Here is a 13,724-nt window from a genome sequence, read left to right as displayed (position 1 = left end):
TACAGTCTCCTAGTGCATTCTAACATCAGAACATTGTGACTAAAGGGACAAACACACGGGGAGAGTAAAGCTCCATTTCTAAGCAATCTGACTAGATCTCTTAGAAAGGAAGCATGGATCGCTCAGTGTGTATGACCCCGGCGTTGCGCGGTCCTGAGCATCACCATTGTCTTACTAGATACAGTATATAATGCATGCATTCTCTCTCCAGAGAACACTGGCAATGACAGATTGTCCAGCAAACCTTCCTTGCGACTGCATCGCTAAGCACAGACGCTCAGTCACCCCATGTGTACGGGACTTAATTTCTAAGATAAAAAAAACTCCCGGTGCCATCAGGGTTGCATGGGAACTGACACATTGAGAAAGGCTGTTATGTTAATTTGAGTACACATCTGTATATCATTACTTTGAATGAATTTTCTATTTTAATTATTTTATCACAATCCAACATTCTTTACTTTTTGTAGGAATCATTGGACCCTTCTGCGGGCAATGGGAAATTCGCCCTCCCTCAAATTATCTTGACAGAGTGGACCTCTAATCCTCCCTCACCCCCAGATGAAGATGATGAGCATACATGGGAAGTTAGTTCTAAATTAAGAAATACTGTCAACTCTGACACCTTGGCGATGGCATGGATATACCCAAAGATGCCTGACAACAAAGAAGACCTAGGCAATTCTGAGCAGTCCAGTGCAGGATGCATCGAAGTTAAGCATATCTCTCCCCACAAGGCTGCAAATATGGAAGATATATCAAAAACAGAGGATGGCAGTGTAGTTTTTATGACTGAAAATAACATTGCCTCATTGCTTGCACAGAATGGAAATGTATATTTAATGCAAGCAGGACAAATTATAGGGAGCAACAGTGAAGTTACAAACAACTTGGGTGACCATTCTGAAAACAAACCTGTTAATGTGTTTGATAAACCAGAAATGTATGTTCATGAGCACAAATGGTTGGTGAGATCTGATGTACCTCTAGAAGCAAAGGAAGAACAGTTTGAAAAATGCATTGAGCTGAAACCATTGTGTCTTCGGCATGATGGTCAGATAGCAATGGACAGAACGGAGTGCGCACAGATGAGCATTCCAGTGCCAAAACCAAGGCATCTACAAAACAAGGAATCAAAGTCCGACCGTATTGATGTTTCCGGACAAACTAACATGGAGGTGTCATATGCCACTCAGTCAGGCACTTCCTCCAAACTAAGAGTCATTGATGTTCAGAAGGTGATCAGTTCTGCTGCTAATACAGGAAGCAGTTCACCAGATGTACAGGAAAGTCTAACTGAAGACCGCATTCATATGACTTGGAAGAGCATGGACATTTGCCGAAACACATATAAACGGTTAGATAGTCTAGAGTAAAGCATTCGAGAACTTGAGCTCACCATAAGTGAAATTGGTGTCAAGTCTTCAGACTTACCACATGACAACCACATTAATACTGGTGATATCGGGATGGACTTAAAACAAGGAAAAACGGATCTACCTTTGGAGAGGAGTAGTTCTAGTGTAAAGTGTGTCTCAGTCATGGGCAGCACCTTTCCACCCAGGACTAAGCCACCTTTGCTACCAAAGCCTCAGATCCCTAAGGTGTCACTTTGAAGTCTTTTGGACCATTTTGAAACAGCCCTAACATTCTAAGCTACATTAAATATGTAGATTTTGTTTTCTACTTTCACATCTACACATTGGTGTATGTGTGAATTGTTATGTAGTATAGCGAACACCTAAACCTTCAATCCAATTTAAATATGCCTATTTGCTTCACAATGAGCAATCTAATAAAACCTCATTACATTATAGTCCAATATTAAAATCTATAATGTGTAAATAATTTGAAGTCAAGTTTTTTTATTATTATTCAATTGGCTAATTCGTAAAGATTTAGTGTGGCGGAATGTCTTCTTTATAACTGGCATGTGTCAACGTTGCTGAATGTAGAACTACACTTCATGGCCAATAGTATATGGTTCCCTGAATGGAATTGCATCTTTTTCTGAATTAACTTCTTCTGAGGTTGTTTTCCTCTAGATTTTGGAATATAGCTGCAGGGACTCGTATACATTTAGCCACAAGGCATTAGCAATGTTTTTCCTATTCATATCAAAAGTGTTCAGTGGGGCAGAGGTTAGGACTGTGTTCATGCTACTGAACTTCCACAGCAAATTCGGCAAACCATTTTTTGATGGACATTGTTTTGTGCATGGGGCATTGTCAAGCCAATTTCCATTTATTGGATTGTAGTGGCTCAGACCACCCCATAAACAGCCCAGACCATTATTCATCCATTTCACAGTTGGCTTTATGCATTTAGGCAGGAAGCAGGTTCCTAGCATCCATCAGAATGCCAGATGGTGATACATCGGTTTCTCTTGTAGTTCCACTATTCCAGAGTCCAGTGGTGGTGTGCTGTACACCACACTGATAATGTGTGTGCTGAGGCTCGACCATAGAGTTAGATTTGCGTGAGTTATTTTGTTTCTGTGCAGGGTATATAGTGGCTTCTTTATTTTTATACTGCAATTTAGATTTCAGTTTCAACACACCCCACCCAAATGTAACTCTCTCTGCACATGTTACATCTGCCCCACCTGCAGTGCATATGGTTTTGCCCATTTCCCAAACAAATTTGTACTGCAATCAGATCTGAATAAGGGCCATTGTTTGGTCAGTTGACAGATTGTACAGTGTGTATGCAATGTATCACTTGTTCTGGAGTTCAAGGGAATTTGGAACAACCATTGCTTTGTTTGCACATCGTCTGGTGTATACTGTAGCTTTATACTTGGGATTCTTGTGCAAAATATTACATAGGTTATGTCCTTGGGTGGGAAATATTTAGATTTAATTTGTTGTTTTTGAAAGGAAGGTGATTAAAGGTATCTTGAGCATATTCAAGGTAATTTCTAAAGTAGAATTCCAGCTTTAGACAGTCCATGCTCCTTGATTTTCTCAAGCTCACCTATATTTTTGCATAAGCAGTAAGAGAAGAATAGGCACTTCTAGGGAGATACAGATGTGGTGCTCCAGGGTGCTGCATTTTGTAGAGTAGAGCAGAAAGGGGGAGTTGCAAGACTACTGCATGATATACTGGGGAGGAAAAGGTCATGGGCGTTACCCTATTCAGGGTTGCTATTGGTCTTTTCAGAAATCCACCTCATGGAAGGTCTGAAGCTTATTCCTTTACTTTTCTGCTGGCCCATGGAACGATGCAATGGAGATGCTTTCACAGGCTGCTAATAATGATCTCTTCTCTTGGTTAGAGGGAAACACCAGTAGATGCTACTTTTTGCAGCAAAGGTAGAGCTCTCTAGTGTCTGCCATGCAGCCTGTCAGACTTGGGCTTATTAGGACAGAATCCTGTGTTTGGCAAGTTTTCCCATACAGCGCATACAGTTGCAAATTTACTCATCATTGAGTATGTCTATGCTATTTAGAGATGGATGAACTTTGCCAGGTGCATCTTTCCATGAAACTGAATGTTTCAGGACAGGAACTGGTTGACAACAGTGCAGTCTCAGAGAACTACCCTGATTTGTGGGAGTGGGTGTGTATCAAAAGCGATGATCTGTTGTGCGTATGGGGAAGGGAAGCCGGTTTCTGATAAATCTCTCACACCTAGCATGTGGCTGGTGACTGTTGCTGTTGCTGGCATAAAATCATTGGGCAGTACTGCTACCCGCTGGCAGACGTACAGACCCCCACATTAGCTGAACAGAATTCTGAATTAACATAAGGCAGTACATCTGGTTTCTGTGTCTTTCCACAACTATATCCACTTTGTGCGTGACTAGTATTTCTACAGGCCTATGTACTAAAACTTGCACAGAGAATGTGCAAGCTAATCAGCTGCTAGGTTACAGGGTTTGTTGGAAAAATAATGACTGGTAGTTTATCTCTCTAATGGGTACATAGACCCACTAGTCTGGTGAGTGACTTTTTGAAATGGCAATTTTATTTAATCATCATATATATTTCAAATGAGTTAAAAATGAGATCGGCCTAGGCACGATTATGCTATATAATGCAGACCTTATATATGTTCAGAAATCATATGTTCGTTTTGCTACTTATTGTGTATATATGTATTTTGGTGGGCATATACATTTTCATACCCTTACAATGGGCTTCTCAATACCATATTCCGTATACAGAGAAGAGTACAGGAGTGGCGGCTTTGCACTCATGAAGTAATTCCACTCTGCCTTTTGACGCCAGCGTGCCAGATATCCGTATCTGGTGGCTGCTGGTGGAGGGCAGGCCAGCAAACGTGGAATGCGCGAGCGTCTCACATGCTCGCACAGCAATTTTCTTTTGTGTAGACCATGGATCAATTTGAATTCAGCACAATAGCACAGAGGTTAGCGTTGCTACATTGCTGGATCATGTGTTCATACCAATAATAGCCTCCGATCTGTGTGAGTTTAACACTAGTTTGTGCATCCATGTGATAGGGAATATAGACTGTAAGCTCTTCTGGGGCAGGAATGTACGTCTATGATGAGTCCATGGAAAAGCAATGTACGGTTAGTAAGTAATATATTTATAACCTGTTAAGTATGTACATTCATAAGGTTGATGTGATAAGGTACACAAGAGAGGTGAGATGAGCACATCTACAGTAGTGTAGACTTATTTTTTACTGTGTTTTGTTCTGCAAGAATGAAGATTATTTATAATGAATAGTCTTACACATAAATGCAAAATACTGTACCTGATACTGGCAGAGGCACGCTCCGTAACTGGCATCTCACCTTTTTACTTGCAGAGTGGGGGCGTATCTATTCCTCCCATGAAGATGGTAAACACAGTAGGCTCGCGACTAAAGAGTGTTCAGCAGAGCGGTGGGGACAAGAGCAACAAGCACTCCAAACAGAGAATGGAGTACATGAGGATCCAGGGCCACCAGCAGGTAGTTTATCTGTAGAGAAGATGTGAATACAAGGTTAGCACACACTGGCGCCACTCTCATTTCTCATCCTAATCGTGCATCAGTCTGTGTGTTTCAAAACCTTGTTACAGGAGTCATTCTCAGATAAATGCTGTGACAAAAGTTCCCAGGTATGCGGGATGGTTAAAAAAAAACAACCTTATATTTACAGTTCTTAGAGTGTAAACTGACACTTCATTCCACTCTCTTGATATTATCACTGCACCCCCTAATCTCGGCAAAATTGATATGCCACCTGAGAAGTGTATACTCATAGGTGCAGTGGTACATGTGTTTCTGTATGCTGTCCTTGCCAAGCAAGCTAAGGAGCAAATATATATTTATATACTTATATATTTACTAGCTGATATCTGGCTAAAACTCCTACAGTAACGTATGTTTGTGCTCATTATAAAGGCTTACTCGTGTTCTACACACGGTTAAGGCATCCATTTTGTGAGCTGAACCATTATTTCTTGCATCATATCACTTTTATAGGAATCAGCGACATCAATGAGGTATAACGCACACAAAATGGCGAAAAGGTAGAAGTCATATGTATTCTATTGAATATTTGTTCAGCCCACGAATGGTGCTGCCACTGTTTGTAGGCAAAGGTACATTAAGCTTCATATTTTCTGTGACTCATTTTTCTGCCTGTGCAACTGTAATATGACCATTTGTATTTTACCATGTATCTTTATATGTAATTTATATATCTTTACACCTGTTATAAGACATAGCTCTGACTGACTTTTTCTTTGTTTTTGTCGATTTTATATATTTTTTTTCCAATTAGTTTGTCAATGATGTTCAAGAATTAAATGTGACTGTTACTTGTATTTTAAGTCCACTGACTATTATGTTTTTGCATGTTTGCTGAGAGACTGCTGGAATGCTACTTTTTATTTGTCACATAATCCTTCCTGCTTTGATCCGGAGGTTGATTCTTAGCAGGTTGATTTTTAGCTGGTTTGTTTTATCTATCCCTGAGCGTAATCTCCCAGTTAATTGAAACAAATGGATTCAGTGAATTAACTGTTGCTCACACATTTTCACCCACATAATTCCTAACACATATCATCCTGTTTTATACACGTGATTATTAAACGTCTCATCTCAGGTATTCCTACTTCTTTATCGTAACTAGTTCTATCTCTATGTCACTTACCAGGAGGCTTCCCACCTCTGCCATGCCTGCTTCCGTTCCCTAGCACCTTTTTACCCTGTTTCTCCTGCATCTCTCATCTCGTCTACATCCTCCTTCCATAAGTCCCATTTCATTTGACCTTTTAGCTGCTCATTTTTAATGTTTGCTTAATCCATTAGTAAATTGGCATACTGCACATCATCCTCTTCTCTGTTCATTAAGTCCATAAGTCTTGCAAACCGCTTCTCATAAACACATCCATAATCTCTTCTCTGTTCTGTTTCTTTCTATTTTCCCCGTATTTCTGTTCATACTGACATGTGTCCTCCTAAGAGCTTACCATTGACATAAATTCTCTCATTGTTTTCAGTAGTTCTGTATATGTGTTGGGAATAATATTACTATCTTAATTTCCTCAGTCTGCTTCTCACTCTTCTTTCCAGGCAGCTAGACCATCTAAAGAGGCCGGTAGTGTGAATGAGACTAACCCAGGATCGGATAAAACTGCTCCTTCTCGAACCTCTATTCCTGTACTAACTTCCTTTGGTACAAGGAACTCCTCTATTTCATTCTGAATTATCTACTTTACAACTTTTTACTCAACTGTGCTCTACTCATCTGTATCCTCCTTCATGCTCCTTGAAGTGTGGACTATAAAGTGGCCAACTTCTTCTGGCTGAAAGCCCCCTCACCTCTTTTCCCCCTCTGCGTTTTATCAGCTTTGAGGACAATACTACAGCAAAAGGCTGAATCCGCGGAGAGGAGTGTGAGACACGCTGTATAACAGTCGATGCATTCCATGGTGCCTCCCACCTGCCCAGGCCTGACTGTTACCACACCTGCAGCTGTTCATCTTTCCAAATGATGTAGATAAGAATCTCAGAAAGCCAGGATACTACCAGACATTTTCTCGGGGTTCTGAGCATTGTATGTTGCTTTTGTTTCTTTATTTTATTTCTATGCTTTATATATTTGTTGTTCCTGTAGTTTCTGTGGAAGTCTAGAGATGTCAGGATGATATTATTGTGTTGCGTTGCCAGCAATAAGCAAAGACCTAACCCCAAGAAAGTAGATTGTATATTTGGATGTTTGCACTGCACCCATAATTTCAGAATATCCCAGATGTGTAATGTGAGAGGTTTCTTAATTGCTCTGGGGTTAATCGTACAAAGCACAGACAAGACCGTAAATGGTTGTGTTTTGTGTCATCACAAGTGTGGTATTAATGATCACTCACAAAGAGTGCAAGAGGTCAAGATTGGTGACACATACACTGTTATCTTTCTCTAGCAATATCTGTCCTCTGACCAGCCAGGGAGAGGAGCAGAAAGTGGACCCAGGGCACAATCTAAGGAAAACCTGAGGCTTTCATTGTCCAAACAGTGGCAGGACTTGGGAGATACGTGATCCCCCCCCGTGTGGTATTGTTATAAACATTCCATGAGGGTTATTAGGATTGTACTCGTAGGACATTCCCGTGTAACATTGTATATTATAAGCACAGAAACTAATAACACTAGATAATGTGAAGTGTGTGTATGTGTGTCGGTGAACCGTGTGTCTAAGAAAGTGTGTTCTATGGACAGAGGAGAGGCCCGGAGAGTAAATCGCTTTATTTTATTTGCTTCTGTCTATTTCGCACACTGATTGCTTAGCTTTCTGTTCTGTACACAGTCCAGTTTTGTACAAGGCCAGAGATGAGTTTATATAACATTAATAAATAAGCTATAAAGTCACTCTTCAGAATCTCAAACAGACTTTACATTCAGTGAAAGTGTCTTACTTTTTTTTTTAAACTGTATTGCGATAAACACATATACATATTATATATAAAAGAAATACCTAATATAAATATATATATGTAGAATTTTTAATTTCTTTGATGGTGCAAGAGTGGTTGTTAGAACAGGGTACTTCTGTCTTTGGGTTACAAACTGTCATACATGAAATATTATTGCTCTAATTCAGATGTTTATAGGTATGTACGGAAGCTACATCACCTGTCCATTATCTGTTATGCATAAAGGCAGATATTACGTCACAGTTATCTCTTGCACTGAAAGAATCTATTGTTTTATGTTTTTTAAATATTATGTTCAAGCCTAGACCTCCCATTATATATAGAAAACGGCACTATGGAGCTGCTGTTCAGTAGCACTTTAGAAAATAAATCTATATAACACTATAGAGTATACATGAAAAAGCATTATGCTATTAAAATATATATTTATTTTTTGGATGGTTCTATTTCACGTTAGATATTTATTTCAAATGATATTGCCAGGAGGGTTATGTCATAATCAAGGGCGTAACTACCATAGGTGCAAGGGCTGCAGCTGCTATGGGGCCCAGAGCTGAAGGGGGCCCATCTTTGCTGTTTAAGTAATATGTTTTACATACAATTATCACCATCAGTTGCTAAATAGGGAGGGGGCCCTTACAAACCTTTCCTATGGGGCCCTTACAAACTTTTGCTATGGGGCTCACTAATATCTAGGTACACCTCTGGTCATAATATATTAAGTACATAGTTTTACATTTATTTTCAAAAGGAAAGTGCACATTTGGCTGTTTCTGTGGCATTGAACATATATAGTGTCTTTATTTTTAATTCCATTATTCGTGCATTGGTATCTTAGGGTCATCGGCACTATCAGATATAGCATTAGTGATCTCTAAACCTTAAGCTGGCCATACACTAGACCAGGCTTTCCCAACCACGGTCCTCAAGGCACACCAACAGTGCAGGTTTTGTAGATATCCAGGCTTGAGCACAGGTGACTTAATTAGTATCTGAGGGATTCTGATTAAACCATCTGTGCTGAAGCCTGGATATCACTAAAACCTGCACTGTTGGTGTGCCTTGAGGACCGCGGTTGGGAATGCCTGCACTAGACCAACTTCCATCCAGCTAGAGGGTTGATTGTAATAAAATTGAATTTGTAGTTTGCTTCCAAAATCTGGAGACGGACAAAAGCTATCAGTCAGACAAGGTACTGTAATTAAATCAGTTTTATTTAAACAATTTGACCGAATGGTGTTTGTCCAGCACCAGATTTTCAGTCCAACCATTTGTTGGATGGTTGGATGAAAGTTGATCTAGTGTATGGCCAGCAATAATAGTCATTACTTTTTTTTTTTTTTTTAACAAAGTTTGTTCATGCTTAGAAATTCCCTAATTGACTGCACAGCATATTTACCTTTTAAAATACAGTTACATTTATTCGCTAAATATTTATGCAACCTGTCCATTAAAGTGAGCTGCTAAGTACATGGAAATCTATCATAGTGTATTAGCTTGCTTTTACATCTAAATTCTGAAAGTCTTGACATTTGAACAATTTCCAGTTATAGTGGATATCTCACATATGTATAGTGTGTAAAATGAAATTGAAAGGGATTTACTAAAGATAATCATAGATAATCATAGAAAGTTTGCATACAAAAATTATTAAAATGAGCACAAAGGCAAAATGGGACTATTTTGACACCTGTATTCAATTGTGGGGTTTTTCACCTGTTTTTAGTAATTTTATGCCCATCCCTTTTCATCTTTTTTGGATCAAACAGGCATGGGCGAAAAATCTACTTAAAAAAAAAAAAAAAATATATATATATATATATATATATATATATATATATATATATATATATATATATATATATATATATATAAAAAACACATGGATTTGACAATCCACGTTTTTTACCCATGCCAAATTTTTGCCTCATCACTTTTAATTTAATAGGTTGAAATTTATTTCTACCAAAAATTTTGCACCAGTTGAATACTGAAGCCCAGGAACAATAGTTGCAAATATCTATAGAATATTAAACATTAAGTTCTGACAGAGTATGGGACCTATAGATAGATAGAAAGAGAGTGTGTGTGTGTTTGTGTGTGTGCGCACATTAATAAAAATACATAGAACGCATTTGCATTCTATGAGTGGTGGCCCTTTATACATTATCTCTCCTTATTCTTTTTATTATATGTATAGCTATTTTTGCAAACAAAATGACTAGTTGGTAAAGCCAAGCACAAGTATTAGTATACTTTGTTTCCTTGATTTTACATATACCAAATAAATGGCACCTCATTTCCCATGGTATCTGATCCCTTTGTCGACAATGACTAGTTCAACAGTCACTAGGTCAACCACTGTTTGTCGACATTGATGGGTCAACATACCTTAGGTCTTCAATGACCTGGTCAACGCAAATTGTTTCATACTTTACTATCCAAGTGGGCATAGAGTGAAAATATAATAGTGGTGAGCCATGGGAGGGGACGCGCTACACTTTTACAGTGTCCATGTCGGCATAGGCACACAAAAAAAAGTTTTGAGTGTTAACCTTAAGCTTGTGTCTACCTGTGAATGTCGACATATGGTATGTGAACAATTATAAGGTGTCGCCCTAGTGGTTGTTGACCTAAACATTGTCGACCCATTATACCATAGCCATTTCCAGTGTACTGTAATAATTGTACATACAGTATGCACGGTATATTTGGGTATAGGCAAAATGTCCAAACTTTTTCTCAGTAGTTTATTGGATAGGCTGTACATATTACCATCTTGTTACATCTTCTGATTCAGGCCGTCTCGCCCCCCCCCCCCCAGATTCTGTCTGTCTCGGCCCCCTCCAGATTATGCCCGTCTCGGAGCCCCCCCCCAGATTATGCCCGTCTCGCCTCCCCCCTCCAGATTATGCCCATCTTGGTCCCCCCCCCCCCCTCCAGATTCAGTCTATTTGGAGGTACTCTCTGTAGACCTAATACAAATGATTTGCAATTAACTTGTACAGTGATGAAGGTAGTGGGATGGCTTTATTGCATTATCCTTTTCCAGAACAGTGTCCTAAATTCCCTAGTGTTCTCTGGAATTTCCCAAAACTTGAATTCACAGCTTTTAATGGTAACTATTCTAGTGTTTGTTTCGAAACGGATATAGGTGACATACATGTTGTACAACTGTATTAAATCTTGTGTATTTGACAGTGTTTCTCCAATAGCTAAAAGCTACCTCTGGTAAGTGTATGCAAAACATAAACTTCTCTAACAGTGCTGAGACGCATTGGATTATAAACCATTGAAAATAGTGGAATAAAATTTGACTTTCCTGAAAACACATCAAATTTAGCTGCAATGGGTCATTTCGGTTAAGCAAATTTATCCTCAAATTTGTACTTGATAATTTGACATGTCTGAGGCAGTTCTGCTGCTTAACCCCATACATGCCTGCTACTGATTAATATAGGGACTACACAACTCAGGGGGAGTGTGGGAACAAAGAGGCAACGTGTCATTCATGTCTCTGTACGTTTTACGGACTTCGCTTTCCTCTATCCATATCTTTGCTAAATCTTGGTAAAAGCATTGTTTACATTTTGAGAAGTGTACAACTTTCTTTCTTTGCTTATCTCATCAAAGCAGGTGTAACGCTTCAGCTGTCTGTGTTGTGCAAGGGCAGAGACACCCCTTGCACTTAGACAATAATCTAAGTAGGCTTAATATTTGCTTATGAGTATATCATGCTAACAGAGCTGCCACAATGATTTTTGGATTTTACGCAGTATACCGCATGTGACCCTATAGTCACCTGTACTGTAAAACCATCCCTAACTCCATATATACAGTAGCATGGCCTCAGCAATGCCTTCTTTCCACCCAGTCATGCTCAGTAACATGACAAATTACCAAAAACTTTCCTATGCGGTGAGTGACCTCCCTATACTCAAAAGGGCATATAATGTACATTTACAGTTACGATCTGGTTAATAGTTCTATATTAAATATTAATGAAAGTATTTAGAGAGCCATTTTGCCTTTGGAACAGTACTGTGTAACCATTTGGTTGAAATGGACCCATCCCCTACACAGCCTGGAATCAGCCATTTTGTGTACAGTTTATTGCTTCAGCTCACAGACTTGCTGCTTCCATTGTGTGTTGGCGGTGGGTCCACTTTAAGACCTACTTGAATATTTACTGTACAGCATGTAAAGTGTCCCTTGAATGTATGTAAGGTGTAATGTCTTACAATATATTTACATCCGCAGTAGTTTTGACAATTACAATGAGCAGCCGTTTTATTTGTAGCTCTCAAATTAGGAAAATCATCATTTGTGTTATTGTCTTAATTGCAAGTATTTCTTTTAGATGTCATATCCATGTTTAAACTTGCAATCTAATGTTGGTGTCCTGAACACAAAGTCATTTACAGCACAAGGAATTGGTTACTTGAGGTCTCCTTGCAAATGCTGCTGTCACTTTCACTGAATTGATTGTACACTAAACAGAACAGTGGCAGGAGAAAGCGTACTACATTCCTGTGTTATTAAACGTAACATATTTTTGTTTTCCATAATAAGGGTTTATAGCTGTGAAATGGGGTCCGTACTTTGGTACTAATTCAGCCTGAAACATACCATTCTGATTGTTACTGAAAGCCACATGCCACCCTTGGAAAATAGCATAAAAAGATGAGCTACATTATTTTGTAGGGCTTATTCATATTCTGCATTTATGCGCATTGCCTTATGGTTAAATCTAGGATATAATCCTTGACATTGCAAACAGCCATAGTGATTTGTGATCAGTATAATCATTGTAGGTTAGCCATCGTGCAGATCAAACATGCACACTCAGAATGTTTAACATGCTGCGTTTCTAAATGTCCTTCCTTGCTGTGAGAATGGGCACGGTTATTTCCGTGCATTGCTTATAGTGATCATTGATGCCTATCGGTACCTGCATGTTCAAGTACTTTTATGTTATTCCTAGAACCATAAGGTAACTGCAGCATGTGAATGAGCCTATGGAAAGGAGGACTAATTTGACAACAAGGTTGATGCGATGAAGAGGTTGGAGAAGCATGCAGGCACCTGGTTTTTGCATGATTAAATTTAGCAATATTGTCTCTTTGTTTGGGGGGGAGGGAGGAATGAAAATGTGGGGAAAATTTATTTGACTGGAGGGGAAAACATACATTTGGTTTTTGTTTTTCTGTTTTGTTTTTTTTGTTTACGCAAATAAACTGTCTTTGAGCATGGTTAATATTTGTGAAATGTTCATACCTCTCAAAGCGTCTCTCTTCGCAGTGATTCTGGGTAATTATGTCATTTTGTACATCCAATGCTACACTTGTAGAATATAGCTCTATGTATAAATATATGGATGCCATAAATATTCAATGAAAAATGAAAATGTATGTGTTTTTTTCTCTTTTGTGTGGAATGAAGGTTCTACTCCTAAATTATTGTATAGGTCTAATAAACTCACTGTTTTCTTTTTCTACTGAATACTCTTGCTCATGGGGTATTAGATTCTGCTTTAAATTACATTATATAGCTTTAAGGTGTGAGGTACAGTACTACATGCATAACTGCAACCTAACAAGAGACTTCTTTACTGCTGATCATTATGCACAAACGGACTAGCTTAGTTGTTTTCTATTTCAGGCTGTAGCAAGCTCAACATTCTAAAACAAGCTAACATACTGGCATATATTCAATGCCGTGGGCGAGCGGTGACTGCGAGCAGGACCTTTTGCTCGCAGTCACCGCTCACCCTGTCAGTATTCAACTGACCCCCCCTCATTCGCAAATTCCCCCTCGCTCCGTTTTTTG

At 39.0% G+C, this 13,724-nt stretch overlaps 1 protein-coding gene across 7 annotated transcripts in view; it reads left to right on the top strand.

Moving 5' to 3' along the window:
- Positions 1 to 13,397, top strand: part of SRCIN1 (SRC kinase signaling inhibitor 1) — a 375,505-nt gene extending 362,108 nt beyond the window's left edge. For 4 of the 7 annotated variants that reach the window (XM_083147133.1, XM_083147128.1, XM_083147130.1 and 1 more), the window contains 2 exons: positions 4,783 to 4,926; positions 6,538 to 13,397. In XM_083147133.1, the coding sequence (XP_083003259.1) occupies positions 4,783 to 4,926; positions 6,538 to 6,669 (276 nt within the window). In that variant the 3' untranslated portion in view covers positions 6,670 to 13,397. Of the gene's footprint in view, positions 1 to 470; positions 4,757 to 4,782; positions 4,960 to 5,442; positions 5,562 to 6,537 lie in introns of those variants that run through there. The other 3 variants (XR_014444468.1, XM_083147129.1, XM_083147126.1) reach the window with 3 other exon arrangements.
- Positions 13,398 to 13,724: the final 327 nt, after the last annotated feature.

Source organism: Crinia signifera, chromosome 6 (genome assembly GCF_055691185.1).
Source record: "Crinia signifera chromosome 6, ASM5569118v1, whole genome shotgun sequence".
NCBI classification, from domain to species: Eukaryota; Metazoa; Chordata; class Amphibia; order Anura; family Myobatrachidae; genus Crinia; species Crinia signifera.
Note: the sequence above shows the minus strand (reverse complement) of the source record. Positions and strands in the feature narration are given on the sequence as shown.